Source organism: Podarcis tiliguerta, assembly GCF_965153285.1.
Source record: "Podarcis tiliguerta genome assembly, chromosome: 3".
Classification (NCBI taxonomy): Eukaryota; Metazoa; Chordata; class Lepidosauria; order Squamata; family Lacertidae; genus Podarcis; species Podarcis tiliguerta.
Genome location: NC_139536.1, coordinates 17728297 through 17750203, shown reverse-complemented (window position 1 = coordinate 17750203; position 21907 = coordinate 17728297). Strand labels below are relative to the sequence as shown.

Here is a 21907-nt window from a genome sequence, read left to right as displayed (position 1 = left end):
CGCCATGTGCCTTCCAGGTATTTTGGACTCTCTGGGGTTGTCTCCACTATTCCTACATCCCCCTAATGCTCTCTCTCCTCCCAGGAATCCATCTCTCGAAGAAGCCACCTGTTCCAAAAGCACATTATTCTCTCTTGGCTGAAGAGGCTCAAATGTCTTGTCAGCCTGACTCACAAGAGTCCGCAAATGGCATTTTAAAAATAACCCCACTGAAGAAAATAAAGACTATTACACAAAATTAAGAGGCAGCACAGAAATTTGCAGTGTCATTCGTTTTTGATCATATAAATAAATAAATAAATAATAATAATAATAATAATAATAATAATTTATATACCACCCTATACCCAGAGGTCTGTGGATCAGCTTTCAGTGTGGATCAGCTTTAAAGTTAGTCAACCAGTAACCACGAACAACTCAAATAGAGGAGATTAGTGAGCTAAACTCTTTTTGCCAAGTGTTTGGGTCTTTGTATTAAAGATACAACAACTGTTTAAGATTCATCCGTCTTTTGCACACAGCTTAATTACTATTTCCCAAAGACTATTCCCAACTTAGGAAAAGTCCTTCCCATGTCACTTCAATAAAAGGCACTATTGTTACTTTTATCATCAACAATGACACACACACACCAACACTTTTGCTGAACACTTGGAGGTCCAGCAGTCTTTTTTAAAAAATGGTCAAGGTACGACAGAGCCTGCCAAAGGGCAGTTTGCTGGTGATCTGTGGTTGCTTCTAACCACAGTCTAATATGAAATGGCAAAAATTACATTTCAGTACCTAATAAGGGACTGGCGGACTGGCTGCCATATAAGTTTGCTCTCCAGTGGTTCCTTTGGGAGTGGGGCGGAAATCTAAGTATTCCCATAGAAATGTGATTCTCAGCATTATGTTGTGATTGAGACCCAACCATATACATCATTATCCTTACCAAGAGGAACACCCCAGTCCAAATTAGTTTCACAATTGCCGCAATCCTTTGGTTCTTTAAAAAACACTAATAACAAATATATCAGGAGGTGAAGGTACAAGGGATGCCAATTTTATGACGCTGTGCTAGTACAGTATATCATTTACTTTAGCTACTTTCTGTCCTCCAACCCCTCCACGAAAAAGCAAATCCCCAAGCGGACTTGCCAAACAGTCAAGTCACTCCCTGGTTGCAGTAGCCAACACCCAACTCTAGTTATATGCGCCACGAGCCAGACAGACCCTCTCTCTCACGCCCCTCCCCTTGGGCACCCAAACTTAAGCAGTTGCATACATAAGAAGCGGGTCTAGGGGGAGGAAACCCGGCGCCGTATCGCTTCGAACGCAGCCGGCTGCCTCCCCCGCGCGCCCATTCATACAACCAAGCGCAGCGTTAGGAGTGTTGCGCGGAAACCTGATGCTCGAGAGCGCAAAAAACCCCAGCTCGTTTGCCCGGATAACTGTCGGCCCCATCGCTCGCTTACCCAGTCTCCCAAACGGCAGCCTGTTCCTCTCCCCCAGCATGAGGTTAAACCTGGGGTTGTCCCTTTTCAGCCTCTTCCATTGTCCGGTGGAAAGCAGGATTTTGGAGACTTCCGCGTAGACGCTGCTGTTCTCATCCCGTGCCACAAACGTGTACATCTTTATATATGTATACGTGTGTATATTTAAAAATGAACCATAAATAAATAAATAGAGGCGCAAAACGCGCCGCCACTCCCCCGCCCCACCTGGCCCGATCAAAGCGCAAGCCTTGGACCCATGGATTAAAAAGGCGTGGGGGCCCCGCCGTCTCTTAGCCCCCCCAAAATAAAAACCATCCCAACCGGCATTGCAAGAGACGTATCCACCCTGCCAGGCTCAAAAACGAGTTAGGGGCGGCGGCGGTGGGGGTGAAACCGAGAGGACGCAGCGAAGGAGGCTTGCCGCCGGGTCTGACTCCGGTTCCGCGGCACCGGGGAGGGTGGCCGGGGGTGGGATCCGGGCGCGCGCCTTCCTTGGATCAGAGCCCGGGCACCTTCCCTTCGAGCGCTGGACTCCCGAGCATTTCCTGGCACCCCTTCCTACATGCTCGCGAGGAAGGCGCCGAAGGCAGCAGCAGGAGCCGGATCAAAAAGCGGCGGCCGAGCGGCCCCCGGGTCCCTCCAGCGACCCCCGGAGGGCCATGGTCACCCCTGCGGAGGAGGTGCTCTCACAAGCCCGAACTTTCACTGCCGCTGCCCCTTGCAGAGAGGCGCACGCCTATCTCTGGAGGAGGAGGAAACGCCTTCTGGGAAGACCGAGGCAGCCTCTCCCCCTCCGGCAGCGGCTCCTCTTCCATCTTGGCTCCACCCCGCCGTGATCCGGGGCCGCGGAGCGCAGGGGTCAGGGAGCAAAAGGGGGCCGGGCTCCGGAAAAAAACGCCTCGCCGCGTCTGCCTGCCTGTCTTTTCTGTTCCCAAACTCTTTGGGTGCGATTGATTCGGAGCTGATTCGGTGTGCGAGTGCGCGATCGTGTGTTTTCGCTCCGGATCAGAAGTGCAAAGGGGGCCGATTCTCTGCGCCGGTTCGAGAGGAGCTGTAGCAGAGGCGCGCAGCATCTCCAAATATGTGCCCTGCGGCAAGCTGGGTGCAGACAATGGGGTTTGGGGCCCTCCTTGCTACACACGCACCCTCTCTCTTTCTCACACGCACGCCCAAAAACGAGCAAACCCATCATCGTGCTGCTACCACCAGTGGCCGGCTGGATAATCTCATCCAACTCCCACAAAATGTTATGGTTATTGTTAAATTTGCATATTAAAGATCTCGGGGCGGTTCACAACAGGGCTGGGATAGTGGCCTGGGAAACCTCCGTCGGTACAGTACGAGACTCAATCTTAGGGCTGTGGTTCGAGCCCCACATTGGGCAAAAGACTCCTGCGTTATGAGGGTTGGACCAGATGATCCTTGGGACCCCTTGCAACACTGCAGTTATAAGATACAGTATAAGAAAAATAGAAAATGAAAATACAGAATGCATAACAAAAATAAACCCACAAACATTTTAAAAAAGCAATAGAATCAGCCAGATTCCTGGCTCAAGAGACACGTTTCTGCCTGAAGATATGTAATGAAGATGCCAGGCAAACCTTTCTGGGGAGAGCATTCCACAAATGGAGCCATCGCAGAAAAGGCCTGTTCTCATATTGCCATCCTCTAATGTAGCGATAAGGGACGCGGGTGGCGCTGTGGGTTAAGCCACAGAACCTAGGACTTGCCGATCAGAAGGTTGGCAGTTCGAATCCCTGCGACAGGGTGAGTTCCTGTTGTTCGGTCCCTGCTCCTGCCAACCTAGCAGTTCGAAAGCACAAAAGTGCAAGTAGATAAATAGGTACCGCTCCAGCGGGAAAGTAAACAATGTTTCCATGCGCTTCTCTGGTTCACCAGAAGGTTCTGCTGGCCACATGACCCGGAAGTTGTATGCCAGCTCCCTCAGCCAATAAAGCGAGATGAGCGCCACAACCCCAGAGTCAGCCATGACTGGACCTAATGGTCAGGGGTCCCTTTACCTTTAATGTACCGACGGGCACCGGTTTGGATGGCTCTGAAAGAAGATTAGACGAATTTGTGGAGCATAAGGCTGACAATGGCCACTTGCCATTGTGATTGTGCTGTAGTTACGGTGTCGGAGGCATGGAAGGGAAGGGAAGAAGCGGAGTAGAAGCGGGGAGAATCTTTTTTGCACTGGGAATAAAGTCCGCGTTGAGGGGTGTTCAGCACCCACCAATAGGATCTACATACAGGCCATAGGGTTTTAAGAAGTGGCTTTACACTGAGTCAGACTATTGATCTATCTAGCTCAATGCTGTCTACACTGACTGGCAGTAGCTCTTTTGAGTTTCCCTGCAGGTGCCCAAGTGCTGTCTAGTATAAGCAGCATGTCTGAAGGCACAGAGAGTTGTTGGGTCCACTAGGCAGTGGAAAGTGGCGCTGTCTCCGAGGCTGAAGCTTCAGAATTTTCACCATAAGGCCTTGCCATGTTCAACGACGCCGTCCCATCAGTCAGACTCCACAATACACGCATGCACTCTATGAGCAGCTTAACGCCAACAGATTTCATACCTTCCTACAAGAACACACTTCTTCCGATGGATGGGGCAATTCCTTTGCCATGACCATAGCATGGGGCTCAACGAGGCATATTCTGTGTGGCAGCGCCAACGTTAATCAGACCGCTCATGAAATGGCCTCAGAGATGTCTTGCTTGTACAGTGGTACCTCTGGTTAAGAACCTAATTCGTTCTGGAGGTCCGTTCTTAACCTGAAACTGTTCTTAACCTGAAGCACCACTTTAGCCAATGGGGCCTCGTGCCACCACCGCACAATTTCTGTTCTTATCCTGAAGCAAAGTTCTTAACCCGAGGTACTATTTCTGGGTTAGCGGAGTCTGTAACCTGAAGCGTTTGTAACCTGGAGCGTCTGTAACCCAAGGTACCACTGTACAAAATAGTAATGATAGCTGCATCAGCTTGAACTTCAGGTACAGTGAAATTTGATGGACCTGTTCCCTATTGGAGGGGATGGACAAGTCTGACAATTTCAGTTTCTCTGTTTCTCATTTCTCCAGCTAAAATTGGGTTCAACGCATTTCCACATCAGTTTGCAATTTTCGGGGGAAGAAAAAAGAAAAGCCCCAATGAAAACTAGCCAGCATTTCAGTGAGAATTTATCCTAATAGAAACATTATTGCATGCAATTTTATGGCGTAAACACATTTTTGCAAATCATTTTCGTTTGCAGTTTTCAGCAACATGCCTTTTCCTGAAACACCCTAGCATTTGAATTTTTGTGCACATTCCTTGGCTGCAGAACTGCAGTGAATTTTTTGTAGAAGTGCAAATTTTGAAAGCTGTCTGCGTTTCAATTTGTGCAATGCTTCGGGTAAAGTGAGAATTAAGTAGGTTTGCCTTTAAGTGTGAACCAAATTAAAATTCTCCCTCACCTCTATACATCCGTGGAGACATGCTCCACCTCTCTGTGTCATTCCACCATTGTCATATAAGAATTCAAATTTTTCCTGTCCCTCAACTCCTTATGGGTCAGATCTCCTAAGACTTCAGGTGTGAGGTCTGGTAGCTGTGGGAGGTTTGCCCTGTTTTAGTTCTTAACAGGTTCACCATGATTTGCCAGCCAGACCCATTGACAGTGATGTCCCTGATCAGCTGACTGCCTGTTGCCATGACAGGCATCACATCTGCCGATGGCTCCGATTACTTGTAAACAAGCCAAGATAAATTATTTATGAAAGCTGCCATTTCTAGTCCATTAATGAGAAGTGTGCATTTGGAAACCAATAGAAGCCCCCTTTGCAGCAACATACGTAAGTTATCACTCTTCCTTCATGTATGGGTGTCCGCTCTACCGGTGTGTGGGGGGGTGTTTGAATTATTCTCATAAAAAAGAGGGATTGCACATGTTTTATTTTTATTTCGATTTAAAACATGCATATGGCAGATTAACGACTTCTGGCTGGATAGCTCTGTTAGTACGTCTCAGCAAAAATTCCCAGATAGTATTGTGGCATTTTAAAGACTAACAAATTTATTGTGGCGTTTGTGTGAACCACGGCACTTCTCTTCAGATCTATGTCACCCTGAGGGGGGTGTGTGTGGGTATCACAAATCACATACACAGCCAGACACACATAGTTAGGGATGGGTAGGAAATGTAAACAGCCACGTAAGGAGGAAATGAAATGTAGAAAAGCACAGCTGGCGATTGTTAAGTTATTAACAGTCACCATTCACAAAAAGAGATGTCTACAACACAGATATCATGCATTCGTAAGCCAATTAACACATGCAGTTAACAAGTCAGAATTGCTGATTCACTCTAAATCTGTTAATATTCTAATGTGTTGATTGGCACAAATTAATAGAAGAAGAAGAGTTTGGATTTGATATCCCGCTTTATCACTACCCGAAGGAGTCTCAAGGCGGCTAACAATCTCCTTTCCCTTCCTCCCCCACAACAAACACTCTGTGAGGTGAGTGGGGCTGAGAGACTTCAGAGAAGTGTGACTGGCCCAAGGTCACCCAGCAGCTGTATGTGGAGGAGCACGGAAGCGAACCCAGTTCACCAGATTACGAGTCTACCACTACACCACACTGGAAAATATCTCTACAATTATATTTTTTAAATTCATGAATCCTCACTAAATATGGCAGTTAGTTATTGTTAGGTACTGCTAAAAGGTAATGTTGATATGGTAAGTTTATTAAAACAGGAGTAACATCAGCATTGTGTTACCCATCAGAGTCTGGCAGAAATATGCATAGCGTCAGAACAGAGAGTTGGGAGTGTTTTCAGCTGAGTGTTTCAGCTACAGTTGAGATATTCCTGCAATGCAGTTGGTCCTTGGGGATCTGAAGCAGAATTCGTAGTTCTTCTGCCTGCTAACTAATGTGATCTGTTTCTATATTGGTAAATAATCTGTGGTTACAAAGATGTAGTAAGTCCTCAGTGCTCTTTCATGACACGGAAACAGGAAGTACAAATGCCCACCTCTGGAATTTCAGATTTACAGTGGTACCTCGGGTTAAGTACTTAATTCGTTCCGGAGGTCCTTTCTTAACCTGAAATTTTTCTTAACCTGAAGCACCACTTTAGCTAATGGAGCCTCCTGCTGCTGCCGTGCCGCCGGAGCACGATTTCTGTTCTCATCCTGAAGCAAAGTTCTTAACCTGAAGCACTATTTCTGGGTTAGCGGAGCCTGCAACCTGAAGCGTATGTAACCTGAAGCGTATGTAACCTGAGGTGCCACTGTATTTGGGGAATGGGGCGAGCACTTTAGTAACTATACAGTGGTACCTCGGGTTACAGACGCTTCAGGTTACAGACGCTTCAGGTTACAGACGCTTCATGATCCAGATGCTTCAGGTTACAGATGCTTCAGGTTACAGACTCCGCTAACCCAGAAATATTACCTTGGGTTAAGAATTTTGCTTCAGGATGAGAACAGAAATCGTGCGGTGGCAGCACAGCGGCAGCAGGAGGCCCCATTACCTAAAGTGGTACCTCAGGTTAAGAACAGTTTCAGGTTAAGAACGGACCTCCAGAAGCAATTAAGTTCTTAACCCGAGGTACCACTGTATTAACACCCCTTTGTTTACATTGTAGAACTGACTTAGGTAACAGTGGTTTTCCTATTTTCAGAGCCGAAGCAATGGAACCTTTTTCTCTGTATGACATCACTGCTGTTGTTTACACCAAATCCACCGAGAGAATAATTTCACCCATGGTTGCTGAACTTTACCACTTAATTATAGCAGTACAATGGGGAGAAGTGAATCGTGAAGGTTTGGCTGGTTTACAGGAGGCAGCGGAAGAATTAGCCAAAGCTACTGGACAGCTTTCCTCTACTGCAAGGAGGTAATATTTATTTTTTTAAAGTAAAATAGTTCAATTTGAAATTTGGGCTCAAACCAGCCAACTAGCCAGCCAAATTCCCCCATATATTAAGTCAGGGACTGGGCTTGCCAAGTTGTCCTGCAGGGCCATCGACAGATGGGTAGAAAGAATAGGATTTTGAGAGGCTCCAGTCTCTTAACGTTCATTAAAAACAAAAACAAAAAAAAGTCAATTGGCCATTTCTGAAGAAAGTTAGCATGCAAATTGTGGAGGTAGCTCTCATGATTCAGCACTCATCAGGCATTGCTAAGGACACCTAATCCATCACTGTTTCTAAGCCATCAGAGGAAGCAATGCTGGCTCAAGAGGGGGCCCTCCAGTGCTATTTTTCTAGAAAAAGAGTTATTGAGCTGAGTCCAATACGGCCTAGGACCCTCGTACCTATGGGACTGCCTCTCCCGGTATGCCCCATGGAGGACCTTACAGTCCGCAAATAATAATGTTAACTTGTGGGTGAACATATCAGATGACACAGCGATTCTTCAAACAGCTCGTTAATTCACAGGCCAGAACTGAACTGAAGGGTTCAGCCAGCCTGCTTATATAGAGCTCCAGTACAACGCAACTGTAACAACTTTCTGTAACTATCCAATCACTGAACGTCACTTTCAATCCCATATTTGCATATGTGGACCTGAGTGAAAACTATCTACAGTATCCCCCTGCTGGCCCATGGTGAGAACTTCAGTACATAACAGATAACATCTTGGAGGCCTCAAGGAGGTTAGACTGGCCTCCACCAGACCCAAGGCCTTTTCGGCTGTGGCCCCGACCTGGTGGAATGCTCTGCCACAAGAGACCAGGACCCTGTGAGATCTGATATCTTTCCGCAGGGCCTGCAAGATGGAGCTGTTCCGCCAGGCCTTTGGTCAGGGTCCAGTCTGACTCCCCCTCTCTCCTTATAAGAACTTGAATGAAAGTGCCCCCCCCCCACGTTTCTCACAGGCTCATATAAGATCAGTAAAAACAGTTAGGCTGGTGAGCATTTAAGGTTCCCAGCCGTAATCTGCAGGTTGCCATCTGATTGGATTTCACTTTGATTCTGATTTGATTTTAGGATGTATTTTAATTGATTGCCTGATTTTATGTATTTGATGTTAGCCGCTCTGAGCCCGGTTTTGGCTGGGGAGGGCAGGGTAATAATAATAATAACAATAACAACAACGACAACAATGATAATAATAGTAACAACAGTGATAATAATGATGATAATAATAATAATAATAATAAGAAGAAGAATATTTGTTGTTGTTGTTGTTACTATTACAGTGGTGCCTCGCAAGACGAAAATAATCCGTTCCGTGAGTCTCTTCGTCTTGCGGTTTTTTTCGTCTTGCGAAGCAAGCCCATTAGCGGATTAGCGCGATTAGCGCTATTAGCGGTTTAGCGGCTATTAGCGGCTATTAAAGGCTTAAGAGATTAGCGGATTAGCTGCTAAAAGGCTATTAGCAGCTATTAAAGGCTTAAGGGATTAGCGGATTAGCTGCTAAAAGGCTATTAGCGGCTTAGATCAGCTGATAAGCGGCTTAGATCAGCTGTTAAGCGGCTTAGCGATCAGCTGTTAAGCGGCTTAGCAATCAGCTGTTAAGCGGCTTAGGGGCTTGGGGAAAAGGGGGGGAGGGGGGGAAAAACCAGGAATCGCAAGACATTTTCGTCTTGTGAAGCAAGCCCATAGCAAATTCGTTTTGCGAAGCACCTCCAAAACGGAAAACCCTTTCATCTAGCGGGTTTTCCGTCTTGCGAGGCATTCGTCTTGCGGGGCACCACTGTATAATCTTTTGCCTGATTCTAGGCTGGCTGAAGAATCTGATGATGAGGTGCTAAAGCGGGAAATGGCACCCGCAGCTGAATCTCTCCTGATCTCTGGAGAAAACATCCTCTTGGTTTCTCAGAAGCTTCTCATTCAACCTGATGCCAAGAACTGCCTGGAGGAACTGGCTGCATCTGCAAAAAGGATCCTCGTGGAAACCATAAAAGTACGACAAACGTATTTCCAGTGTGTTTAAACACAAACAGGCTCACTCACCAGTGTTTCAGTGATGTTTCATTCGCCAGTTAATTGCTACAAACTGCTGGATGGAACCTCAGGCTTCTTCTATATGGCATTATATGCCTCCCTAGGCCTTCTTCCTGAGCCAGTGGGGAGTTGGGGGCAGGCCTTGCAGTATCGCAAGAGAGGCTGGTCCCTGCTGGGCGCAGGGCACCGTAACTGGTGGACCATGCTGCTCATCATGAGGAACAAAGCTTGTAGCATTTACATACATGCCCAGACTTCATCACACTGTGAATTTGTATTCTATATTACTACAGACTGCAGCAGACCCTCCAAGTGTCCCTGTTTTCCAGGGACAGTCCCTGTTTCCCAGAATCTGATTTGATCCCAGGATGTCTCACTTTTCCTTAGGACGTCCCTATTTTCATCAGAGAAATGTTGGAGGGTATGGAGTTATCTGACCCCCCGAGCCAAGGAGATCAGTAACTATACAACCTTTAGAAGACATCTGAAGGCAGCTCTGTAAAGTGGTACCTCGGGTTACAGACGCTTCAGGTTACAGACGCTTCAGGTTGCAGACTCCGCTAACCCAGAAATAGTACCTCGGGTTAAGAACTTTGCTTCAGGATGAGAACAGAAATCACATGACGGCGGCGCATCAGCAGCAGCAGGAGGCCCCATTAGCTAAAGTGGTGCTTCAGGTTAAGAACAGTTTCAGGTTAAGAACGGACCTCTGGAACGAATTAAGTACTTAACCCGAGGTACCACTGTATAGGGAATCTTTTAAATGTTTGATTATGTTTTTATATATGTTGGAAACTGCCTAGAGCAGCTGGGGCAACCCCATCAGATCAGCAGGATATATATAAAATAAAATTATTGTTATTATTTTTATGGAGTAGACGTCCCTGTTTTCATTGGAGAAATGTTGGAGGGTATGCTACAGTCATCATTCATGTTGCTCATGATGGGCAGGCGAGTGGTGGCGGCAGCAACATGACAGGGGGAGCATGGCAAGGCCTGCCTACCTGCTTGCTCACTTCACTTGTTGTCACACTGAGGTTCACCTGGCCACCTAGTGGTGGCCATGCAAACTACAGCATGATGACTTTTTTCTTGCAATAATATTATATAGGTAATATATGAAAATGAAATCCCATCTTTGGAACGTTAGGAGAGCGTAGGGGAATCTTTTTCTTTTTTTATAATATTTTTTATTAGGGTTTTTACATAAAAAGAAAAACAAAAGAAAAATACAAAAAGACAAAAAGACAAAAACAACTACACAGAAAAAACAAATAAAAACAATTTCATTTTCATAATATTCCTTGCGTTTACTTATTTCCCAGACTTCCCCACACCTCCCCTCACTGTATTCCAGTTCAAATATTTAATCAGCAAATCCCTTCCCTCTATCTTAACTTAATCTTTATCTTAATATCTTAATGTGTCCTAATCTTTTCTTAATATCTTAATATGTTAAACCTTTTAATTTTACACCTTTTAACCTTCGGATTTTCCATACTCCTTCACCACTTTGTTACTAATAACCTTTTAACCTCAATCCGATGTCATTCTAACAGGGGAATCTTTTTCAACCCAGGGGGCCTCATTCCCTTCTGAGCAACCTTCTGGGCACCACCACATGCTGGTGGTGGGCAAGGCCAGGTGCAAAAGTGGGTGGAGCAACGGATGTAATTTTTCCCTCTGTACAGCAGCTAGTTTCTGCCCCCACTCGCACACCCCTCTCTTTTCTTTATCCAGGCAAGCAAGAGGCATTGTCTGAGTTTAAGGACACATTCTAGCTGGGCCAAAGCACTCAAGGTACTAAGCAGTACCTTGAGGCATGTGGTCTGGGTAGAAAGAGGAGCTTGGAAGGTTGCATTCAGCTTCTAGGCTTTCGGTTCCCCATCCCTGCATTTAGGATAATGACAGTATTGTTGTTGTTTAGTTGTTTAGTCGTGTCCGACTCTTCGTGAGCCCATGGACCAGAGCACGCCAGGCACACCTGTCTTCCACTGCCTCCTGCAGTTTGGTCAAACTCATGCTGGTAGCTTCGAGAACACTGTCCAACCATCTCGTCCTCTGTCATCCCCTTCTCCTCGTGCCCTCCATCTTTCCCAACATCAGGGTCTTTTCCAGGGAGTCTTCTCTTCTCATGAGGTGGCCAAAGTACTGGAGCCTCAGCTTCAGGATCTGTCCTTCCAGTGAGCACTCAGGGCTGATTTCCTTAAGAATGGAGAGGTTTGATCTTCTTGCAGTCCATGGGACTCTCAAGAGTCTCCTCCAGCACCATAATTCAAAAGCATGACACTATAAGAGTTGCCAAATAGATTATTGCAACTATGCTGACCTTTTAAAATTTATTTTTATTTTAATCCTGACCTTCATAAAATGAGATGACAGCGCAGGAGAGCTGCTAATATACCTGTGCTTTTAACATTATAACTAGTATTTACACATCAACATTCTCAAAATGCAGGTGGTGTTTAATTTCCCTCACCCAAAATGATTGTTCCAATGCAATTAAAAAATAATAATACATATGTTCTTAATTAATTTACTAGGTCCTCCAAGCAGAAGATGATGCCCTGGTTAGGAAGATAATTCAAGCTGCCCACTGGCTTTTCAACTGCCTCCTTGTACTGGAACCTGCTGAAGACGTATCCGCAATGCTGGTCACTTTCCGCAGCTTTTCGGAGGCTTTGTTGCTGCTGACCAAATTGACAGAAAGACTTCTTTGGGATCTGAAAGAATCTTGTCGGAAGCACTTGGCTCAAACCCTGCTGCTCCTTAAAAACTGCATTCCGATGCTGTACACAGCAAAACTCAGCAGCTTAAAGCATCCTGGTGATGAGCAAGTGGAAGTCTCGAAAAGCTATATTTTTGGCTTGGCAAGAAGCACGGTTAAGGAATTGATCTCCCAGCTGAGGAACAAGGTGGGAACAAAGAAACTACATGAAAGAACCGGGCTCTTTCCTCACCACTTGCACAATGTTTTGAGCCTATTGTCCAGACCTCAGTCTAACGAGGCTGAGATAAGCTTCATTGTAGAATCATTAGTATTCTACTGCATGCTGTTAGCTGACTCGTCAAGAGGACCTGTGAAGCTCAATCTGGTCCAGCACTGCCATCGCCTCCTGAAGTTCAGAAAGATGATTGCCACAAATGAGGGCACATTGGAGGGTTTCCTAGTGGAAAACCAGAGAGGGGGTAGTATAGAAGAGAAATGTTCTGCCATGAGAGCAGAGATGGAAAATCTTGATCAAGCAGTACGTACTGCTGTTCTCTATCAGGTTCTGGACAATTTCGTGGAGACCAAAGGACCCATGAAGAGGTTGGTGGAAGCTGCCATGCAACCATGTTCTCCTGCTGAAAATGGAGGATTCCTAAGAAAACTGAAGCCTCTCACTACTGAATTCTTCAACCATTCCAACCAGATGCTCAAAGCGACAAATTTTGTCCTAGTCACCTGCACCGAAAGGAAAACCATTCAAAGCATCGAAGGCTGTGTAGACCATCTGAGTAGACTTCTTGCCACCGTGCCTGCCCTCCTCAGTGAAATGAGCCACCCTCCAGGTCGTAAGGGTGCACCCGAAAAATTACACTTCCTGTGTCAGACGTGGTTGAGCACAACCGAAAGCCTGCTGATGTGTTTGGACAAAGTAATTGATCTGCGTGAATTCCTCAAATTATGTCTTCAGGACATGGTGGAGCACAAAGCAAGGAGTGAAAAGGCCTTAGAGGAGCAGCAGTCTGGAGAGTTTTCTCAGCACGCATCCAGTCTTTCCAAAAGAGCTGTGCAAGTTGTTGAGTTTATTAGCAGACATCTGGACAGAGCCAGAGATCCCATTTTCCGGAATGGACTGCTGGTTCTAATTAAGCAACTGGAAAATGCCATACCGCAGGTGAAAGGTGCTGCAGATCAGTGTCTGGCAAGAATGGCTAGTCTGCAAGCCAAAGATGAATATTCAAAGAGGGCAAAAGATTTGATGGAGGCGGCTCGTAATGTCAGACTGGGGCTGGATGAATGCAATCAGCCGGATATTCTCAGCCCACTTCGAGTGGGTGTTCGAAGCGGCATTATTTTCAAAGATGTTCCAGATTGTTTCACTCCCCAGGACCTTATAGAGCTTGATACACAAAGCACCACAAAGCAAAGTAGTTCAAACAATTCAGAATTACTGGAAGAGCTCTCAGGCAGGTCTATCCCTGTCTACAGTTCTTCCTCCCCAAATCCTAGTGGCAGTGATTTATTTTCTGAAGGTGCAAGTGGAAAGATCGATATGCACACTCTGATCAGTGAGATCCTAGCAGCTACAAAGAATCACAATGTCACAAGTCTAAACAGTGCTTGCTCTGACTTATTGGAGCTTTCCAGTTGTTGGGTGGATGCTGCTAAAGAGGCCTTGCAGGTTTCTAAGCTGCCTGTGTCAGAGGAACTGTTGCACTACAGAGAAATAGTGACATTAATCCCTTGTCTTATTAGCTCAGCCAGAGAGGTAGACTCAAACTCTGTTCCTTGCACAGAGACACTTCAGCAAACAGCAGTTTTGCTCTCGGAGAGAATCGATGCAGTTAAGCAAGGTCTGACCGTTGTTGCAAATTCTTGGTACAGCCTGGCTAGGCAGTTAATTTGTGTTCGATCCTCTCCCGAATTTTCTGACAATGCTAAAGTGTTAGGCGAGATCATGGAGATTTTACAGGCTGTTGTTCAGCTGGCTGGCAAAGCCACTCGTATAGAACACGACGAGGGGCTCCCTGAGCTTCCCGGACTTCACGAAACTTTTCTGCGAGTTCAAGCTAAATTAATTTGTGTGCAAGCCAGGACAAAACTCTTGCTTGAAAAGGCGCTGGCTGTTAATCAGCCCCGCTCCAGCAACAAAGCTGAGCCGGAGACAATGGATGCCCATTGCCTCTTATGGTCTGTCACCATGCAAGCATTCCTAAACTCTGTAGACCAGTTTATAGGAAGAGACGTATTGTCCTTAACCGAGTTGCGAGCCAAAACAAAGCACCTGCCCTGCTTGCAGAGCAGCCTGGCAGCAGTATCAGAAAGTTCCCTTCGGATACAGGAAGCAAGCAGGCTGTCGCTTCTGTCGTGTCCTGAACACAGCGCTAAGCACGAGGTTACAGCACTAAAGGAGCAGATGAAAATACTGACATACTCCCTGCTTGGAGTTGCCGATGTTCTGACCGCCTCCCCGCTGCCTGCCCCCAATTTGTCGGTACGTTTTGAGCTTCTGCAAAGGGAACTTGCCATAACAGCCAAAGTCCTTCTGCTTCAGATGAGTGCGATCAATGGAGAATACTTGAGTTGCATCCGAAACATCATCAGCCGAACCCTGCCTCTGCCACGTGGCAGTGAAGGCGACAGGGTCGAAATAGACAAGGAGGCCTTTGAGAACAATGCGGATGAGCTCCGGGCAAATATCCAGATGGTCAAAAAGACCGTCGGTGATGCTCTGGAGAGCCTTTCTTCTGAGGAACTGAGAGGGAACTTGCTCTCCACGGCAGACCACCTTCTGCTCCTCACCGATGAAGTGATCAGGAGAGCTGGGGAACTCCAAAGCCAGCTAGACAAGGAGCATCTTCTCGGAGACAGTGTTTTATACGAGTGGTCTGCTACAGCGGCTTATCTTGTGAAACAGCTTCAGTCCGCAAAGGGCGCAAGTGAAGCAGCTGTGGAGCACGTGAGGAGGTGCTTGCAAAACAAGGAGGGGCACATGCCTTCCAGCCAATCTGTCTGTCAGCTGCAACCCCCCTTACAGAAAGAACTGGGTAGTGCAAAGGACCAGAGTCCTGTGACACCAAAGCACAAAGCCACTAAGACTGGGCAAGGCCTGTTGCTTGCTAGGGACGTTACCAAAACGGTAAGGTGGTTCATATCTCCGATAGCTCTTTAGCAGTTATTGAGGATGTGCTTTGCCAGCGATACCACTGTTTTCTCACCAGTTACATCAGGATACGGTGAGAGGAGTAGAGCTGCTCCAACTTATTGCAAGATCTTTTCTGAAAAATCCATTCTTTTAGCCTCACCAGTTTCCCTTATGGGAAGTGGGTTTTGGAGCAAACAAATATGGGTTTTGCGTTTGGGGGCTCAGAAGCCATCTCCACCTTTCCCTCAGCAATTTACTAGCCTTTCAGCCTATCGTGCTTCTCTTCTGTGACGTGTGTTTTGTGAATCCAACTACATCCTCAGGGCCACATGTTCCCCCCCTTGGGATAATGTACCCTTCCCCAACTCCAGATTGCTGCCTGGATGGCCATGCTGGCTGAGGCTGATGGATTAACATGCAAAACATCTGGAGGCACCAGGTTGGGAGGGGGCTGGCTTAGGGAGATAAACATGCAGAACTGGCCAAGCTTTTGCTTGGTAAAAAATACCCCCGCACCACTACTTCTCCCAATAGCAGAAGAATAAACTTGCTGCTGGGGTCTGAAGAACAACAGGTAATTTTTTTTTCAACCCACAAAAGAACCTTGTTGCAGCAAATCACAAATATGACTATGCCTTCTGGGCCCATGTCCAAGCAGAGGCCACTGAAGAAGACTTTAAAAGTTGAAACACAGAATCGTTACCCTCAGAATACAGTTGTTTTGTGCAGTGAATTATATTCATACCTTCTTATCTCATTGACGTGTGGCTACATACTCTTGTGTGTTAATACCTGTGTTTATATATGCTTGGGTATCTGACTATAAGATTGTCCTATATATGATATAGAAATGTATTTAATTTATTGAGTACCTGGATTTTGTTCTTTGCATTTTATCAAGAGGACACGCCGTATATTCTCTAGGCTGGAATTTCCTCTTTTGCTTTTTCCATCAGCCCCGGGAAGATCCGCAAAGTGGTTTCGAGCCCAGTCACTCTGAATGCAACTTGAGAGCCAGCCCTGCTACCTCGCCCGGAGACTCTGAGAAGTCGGGGCACGACGGCTGTCCAATTGCACAAGTCAGCCAGCAGATGACAACTCAGATGTCCTATATGACCAAGTTTCTAAAAAGGAAGGGGCCAATCGCGGTACTTCCTCATTAATGTTTTTTCTTTTGGAAAAGAAGACCAGGGCAAAAGCTCAGAAGGCCACCATATTGTTCCTTGTCAACAGACTCTGCCCTTTCTCATTTCTCTACAGTGCTGACTTTGTCATTCTGCTGTGCAAACTCCTGGAGAAACTTCACCTATTCAATAAATATGCCAAGCTGGCTTTCAGGGTGCTCATCTGTGCCTTTTGTTTTGCTTTCCTTTGCTGTCTTCTGGCTGGTTATGCCTTTCAGATGCCTGTACCTGGTCACTCTGCCTTGTCTCTCGGGACAACACTGTCCTTAACCTCAGCTGAAATGTTTAAATAGTCCACATTCCCCTCCACATAGAAAACTATTCTATCAGGAACAATGCTCCAACCTAGCCTTTCTCCTTAACTGCTGCCTTTCTATATGTGGTGTGCGGAGGTTTGGGGCATCCAGATGTTGTTGAACTACAACTCCCACCAGCCCTAGACATTGACCATGCTTGCTAGAGCCAATGGGAGTTGTAGTTCAGCAACATCCAGAGGACCAAGGGTTCCTTGCTCCTGTTTCCAGATGCAGGGAGCTTTTAAAAATGACATTATTCCTCAAACTGCAGGTTATAGACACTGACTCTTAAGGCCTGTTCTGAGTTATTTGGATAAAGAGTAGAGTGTGAATGTATTAGTGGGTACCTGAACTGATTTTGTATTGTGGGGTTTTCTTTTGGAACTGCTTCCCATTTAGACCAAGGAACAACTCATTTCGTGCGCCGCACAGATCATTTCTGGAGGGGAAGCCCTGATAAAGTTTGCAGGCATCATTGCAAAGAACTGCCTAGATGAAAGATGTGCGACCGAACTGCTGTATGCCATGGAGCAAACCAAGACCATTAGCTACCAGCTTAGCATCGTTTCCAGGTAACTGGCTCTTTCAAATATGGTCTCCAATTCTTTCCATAGGATAACATGCTTTGCATTCTATCCTTGGCACAATTTATTGCTAGGGGAGAGATTTATTGCGTATCTCTGTGTAGGGCTGAGGAACCTGTGGCCCTCCAGATGTTCATAGCCTCCAGATCTCCTTAGTTGCCTGCCCCCCGGGGAGCTGGGATGATGAAGATCTGGACTGGAGGGCAAAAGGTTCCAAGCCCCATTCTAGTGGATGAGGGAGTGAGTTGCAGCAGTGAACATACTTACTGCGAATTTGTTCTTGTAAACTGGATTGGTTGAGCACTTCAGTGCTGGCTTTTCAGCACTGGTACCCAGGAAAGGTGAATCAACTTTCTTTAGTCGATTTAAAAGTTTGGTTTTTTTATCACCCTTGATCCTTATGTTTACTGGGATGGTTGGCAATGGATGATATGAACTAGCCTTATCAGGGTAGAATTACAACAATACAGTATTACATAAATAAAAGAGTAATCATAGATCACCCCAAAAACATCCCTAGAGGGTTTAGATCAGGAAAACAATGCATGAGTAGGGCTCAACACCTCTTCCTCCCGCCATAGAAGCCCCATGTCACACCTTAGGTGCACTGCATAATGCTTACTCTCTGTACTTCCAAGGGTAAACGCATCAACAGGTAAAAGCAGGTCATCTGCTGAGCACCTTGTGAGAAATGCACAGAACCTAATCCAGGTGGCTCTTCAGATGTTAAAGGCTGCAGAAGTGGCTTGCGTCAAAGTAAGTAACCTTTTATTTACATACAAAGCAGGGGTTTGGGGGTCCTTACATTAAAAAGACTATGTGGGAGAGGGGAGTGAAACTCTTCCCTCATTTTACCACACTGCACTTTGTTGCGTCAAGGCAGGAGTGGCTAGAGTCTAGAGCTTTTTGGTTCACAGGGACTACATTCTACCCGTGGGCCAGTCATTTTAAACTGGCTTATATGAACCCATGATTTCAAGTTGGCTTTAGCCACCAATTCAAATTAACCACATTTTGTCAGTTGTGGCAATGCAACAGGCTTGTGGTTAAGCAAAAGTGGAAGCTTCTGGACCCCTCACAGCTGTGCCAGATGAGAGAGGAGTGAAGAGTGTGTGAACTCAAGGTTTGCTTTGGCTTTTCACATCACACTGAACTAAGTGTTTTGATCTTGGGATTTGACATACTCAGGAAAGGGAGCATTTTCTCACTCATCTCTTTTGTCACCCACCCTGAGATTGTGAATTGTTTTGCCTGCATCTGCTTAGCATAATTCTAAAGCCCCCGTTTCCTGAATGTATTAGTTTCACTTTCAAACAGCATTACTCTTTCCTTGCTTTGCTTTTCTGCAGGGTTTGCGTCAACCGGCCCCTAATTCAGAAGAAGTCAATGTAGCTGCATTTTGCAGCAGGTGGAGGAAAAGTCTGTGGTGGCACAGGGTCAAGGAAGCTTTAAATTCAGACAGAGATGAACTGGGACTTCGCAAAAAGGGATCGTGGACCGAACCCACATTCACATCCATGACCCAAGAACTATCAGCTCCTTAGTCAGAACTGCTCTAAATCTAAATGCTTTGCTGTTTCTGGCCAGAAGCAGGTTACTGACATTGGTTATGCTCCAACTTGTGGAAAGAGACATCACACTCAGAATAATTTAGTCTGCCCATTATAGTTGCTGTGGACATAGTGCCCAAGTTCAATGCACAAATTATTCACATGCTTAGCTGTTGCCTTTCCTCAAAGTTGCAACTCTGCCCTTGTCTTTCAATATGCCTATCTTGTTTGTTTCAGATGGCTTCAACTTCACTACCATTCACCCCCCGCCCCCCATGTCAGGTAGTAGAAAGAATACCAAAGTTGGGAGACATGGGTTCAAACCCCTGCTTGGCCATGACTCTCACTATATCTCAGGCTAACGTACCACACAGGGTTATTGTGGGTAGGAGGAAATGACCAGGCAGGCCAACAAGTATATACACCTTAGGAGGGAAGGGAGAGAAAGTAGATAAAAATCTACAATGCAGATTTCCCGGTTTTTTAGCAGTCCATGAAAAGTCAAGAGATTTTCACTCTTTTTTAATTTGTTAAAAATGTCAGACACATGAGTATATGTTACTGTCATTACATATCAATACAAAAAAGCAATACAAATTAAGCAGTTGAATACAAAAATACATTGAATACATGAACACCACAATGTGCCAGCACTAAATGAGAATAATGTATACATGAAAAAAGTAAATACATTTTTTACACATACAACTTATGAATTCTCTACTTAGAAATGCTTTAGCTGTGTCCTTTGCAATTTCTTCTATATACAGCATAGAATAAAATACTTTAAAAATGCTTCAGTTCCTCAATATGTAATACAGTATCTTTTAGGCTATGAGTATCAATTCATGAATAAAAAATGATGCTGTGTCAACGCTCAGAAAACATCAATTCTTTTTGAATTTTACTTAGCAAGTTGGACTTGATAGATCAGATAATTGTCATTTTAAATAGTGTCTCTCACAGTAATGTACATTATATTGCTTGAACCTATACAATCTTACAAAAGTGGCAAACATTCTCTAAATGTTGATTTTGAAAAGACACATTACACATATACAAGTCTTCAAATTGAATCCTTAATGATTATTTACAATGAAAGTGCTTATTTCAGATCTAACATGATATACCTATTTTTATTTTTAAAAAACAGATCAATGATTAGTCTCCCTGAAATGTGAAAATTATATAGAAAATACCAACTTGGCAAACACTATAGCATACTGTGTTACGGCATGTGGTTCTGAAAATAGCAGCCCAAATGTGTTTCTGGTTATAATTTAAAAATAAATAAAGCATAGAGGTAAATCAGTTACAAAACCGCAGAAACCTGCATTATTCACAATGGTAAAAAGTCTTCATAAACACACAGCTAACAAAAAGGTGAAGCCGTTGGGTCAAAAGTCTTGAAAACATCTTTCAGTGATTTGTCATCAGATTCCCCATTTGGATCACTCTCTGACGTTTGACTGATTTGCCCAGGCTGCCTTACAGGCCTCTGATCACTGTACTGTGGTCTGATTAACCCTGACAAAGCCTGGATCGGAAGGTTGTGTACTGCTGGAGCAGCACTGGAGTGTTTAGCCTGAGATTTACTGCCCACTTTATCTGGAATGGCTTCTCCAGCTGTTTCCAGGCATTTTTCTATGTGCAGGGATGTTTTTTGAGGCAACTGTTCTTCTGAGAGCGTCGCTTCATTTTGGCCAGCATTTTTCAAAATACCCTTTTTCAGGTTCTCTCCATTCTCCCCTGAATTAACTGGAGAGGGGTCTGATGGAGTGTGATTTCTTGGATCATACAAGCTAATGCCACTTAATAACGAGCTAGGGGTGCCCAGTTTAGCAGTGGCAGATGATAGCTTAGGGGCATATGGGGGTAACGCATCCGAATCAGAATGAAAGGCTGCAGCTTCTGAGGACTGTGATGTACCAGTGCTGGATTTGGCTAACCTGGGGTCAGTCTTTGGAGGCAAAAAGTCCTTCACTACTGCATGGTGAGAGTCTGTACTGGATGGTCTGTGGAGCCTGGGATCAATTGTTTTCTGCAAGCGAGGGTCTCCCAATTTGCTTGTGCTACCAGGATGAGAATCTGTAGAGTGGTCCAAAGAGACACTTCTGCTTGCTAAATGTGTACAATTTTTTGCTTTTGCTGCTAATCTCGGGTCAGATGGTATTGTACTTGGGATGGGATCACTTTTGATATTCCGTAATTGATTAAATCGTTGGTCAGCTATAAGTGGAGGAAGGGGTAAGTTGATTGAAGATACTGGGTCTGGTTTCGGCAAAGGTACTGGGAGTAAGTCTTCAGGAGCCCATACAATATGCTTAGCAAAGTTGGGTTTGCTCAGAACAATGTCCATTTTAATATGGCTGAACTGCCTAAGCTGAGATCTTGGATCCCGTAGTGTTACTCCAGGCAGAGGTTCCAATGGTATTAAGAAAGCTCTCTCTCTCAGCTCCCGTTCTCCATCCTCTTCTTCCTCCTCTAATCCTTTTTGCATAGTCTTGACACCAGGGTTTGCTCCACTAGCAGATGAACTAGCGTGACTGCTTTCGCTGCTCTTTAAAATTCTAGGATCTCGTGCAAGTCTTGGGTCCAAGGTTCCTGACTCTGATGGTTTTCTAGCATTTGATCTTGAAGCTGATCTTAGCCTGGGATCAACAGCTTGGCTTCCTTGACCTCGCTCTTTAGCAAGTCTTGGGTCAGTAGGCATAACACGAAGCTGTTGGTCTGCTGCCTGCTGCTGCTGTTTCCTTAATGTCTCACTTTGTTTCTTTAAGGTCTTTAATATTGATTTAACACTGCTTCCTTCTTCCTCTTCACTGCTGGAGTACCAGTTTACATTATCATCTAGAAAAAGACAAGACACCATACAAATTTCAGTAGCCATAGTATATATTTTCTATCCTAAGGTAAACAAAACAGAATTTCCCAAATAGTGTTGGGAATTCTTTTTAATAAAACCAGATTGTGTAAAAGAAAGGAATTCCAATTTCCTATTAGGATGACAAATATGGT

The 21907-nt window shown here is 45.2% G+C and overlaps 3 protein-coding genes across 4 annotated transcripts in view; 1 reads left to right on the top strand and 2 right to left on the bottom strand.

The window, feature by feature from the left end:
* Positions 1–2323, bottom strand: part of TTL (tubulin tyrosine ligase) — a 35207-nt gene extending 32884 nt beyond the window's left edge. The window contains exon 1 of the mRNA XM_083433133.1: positions 1458–2323. Coding sequence (XP_083289259.1) covers positions 1458–1614 — 157 coding nt within the window. The 5' untranslated portion in view covers positions 1615–2323. The remainder of the gene's footprint in view (positions 1–1457) is intronic.
* A 2676-nt stretch (positions 2324–4999) lies between these two features.
* LOC310674103 (uncharacterized protein) lies at positions 5000–19774 on the top strand. 2 transcript variants are annotated; one of them, XM_083432938.1, is made up of 8 exons: positions 5000–5313; positions 7149–7364; positions 9196–9379; positions 11964–15269; positions 16232–16423; positions 17155–17327; positions 17978–18095; positions 18689–19774. In XM_083432938.1, exons 2-8 carry the CDS (start codon positions 7159–7161, stop codon positions 18881–18883), a joined length of 4374 nt encoding a protein of 1457 aa, XP_083289064.1. In that variant the 5' UTR covers positions 5000–5313; positions 7149–7158; the 3' UTR covers positions 18884–19774. The 2 variants fall into 2 exon arrangements, with proteins under 2 accessions (XP_083289064.1, XP_083289065.1); XM_083432939.1 differs by lacking the exon at positions 5000–5313 and having other exon boundaries at positions 7026–7364; positions 17188–17327.
* ZC3H6 (zinc finger CCCH-type containing 6) overlaps positions 19396–21907 on the bottom strand; it is a 22496-nt gene continuing 19984 nt past the window's right edge. Inside the window, exon 12 of the mRNA XM_083432963.1 lies at positions 19396–21739. Within this exon, the coding sequence (XP_083289089.1) occupies positions 20262–21739 (1478 nt within the window). The 3' untranslated portion in view covers positions 19396–20261. The remainder of the gene's footprint in view (positions 21740–21907) is intronic.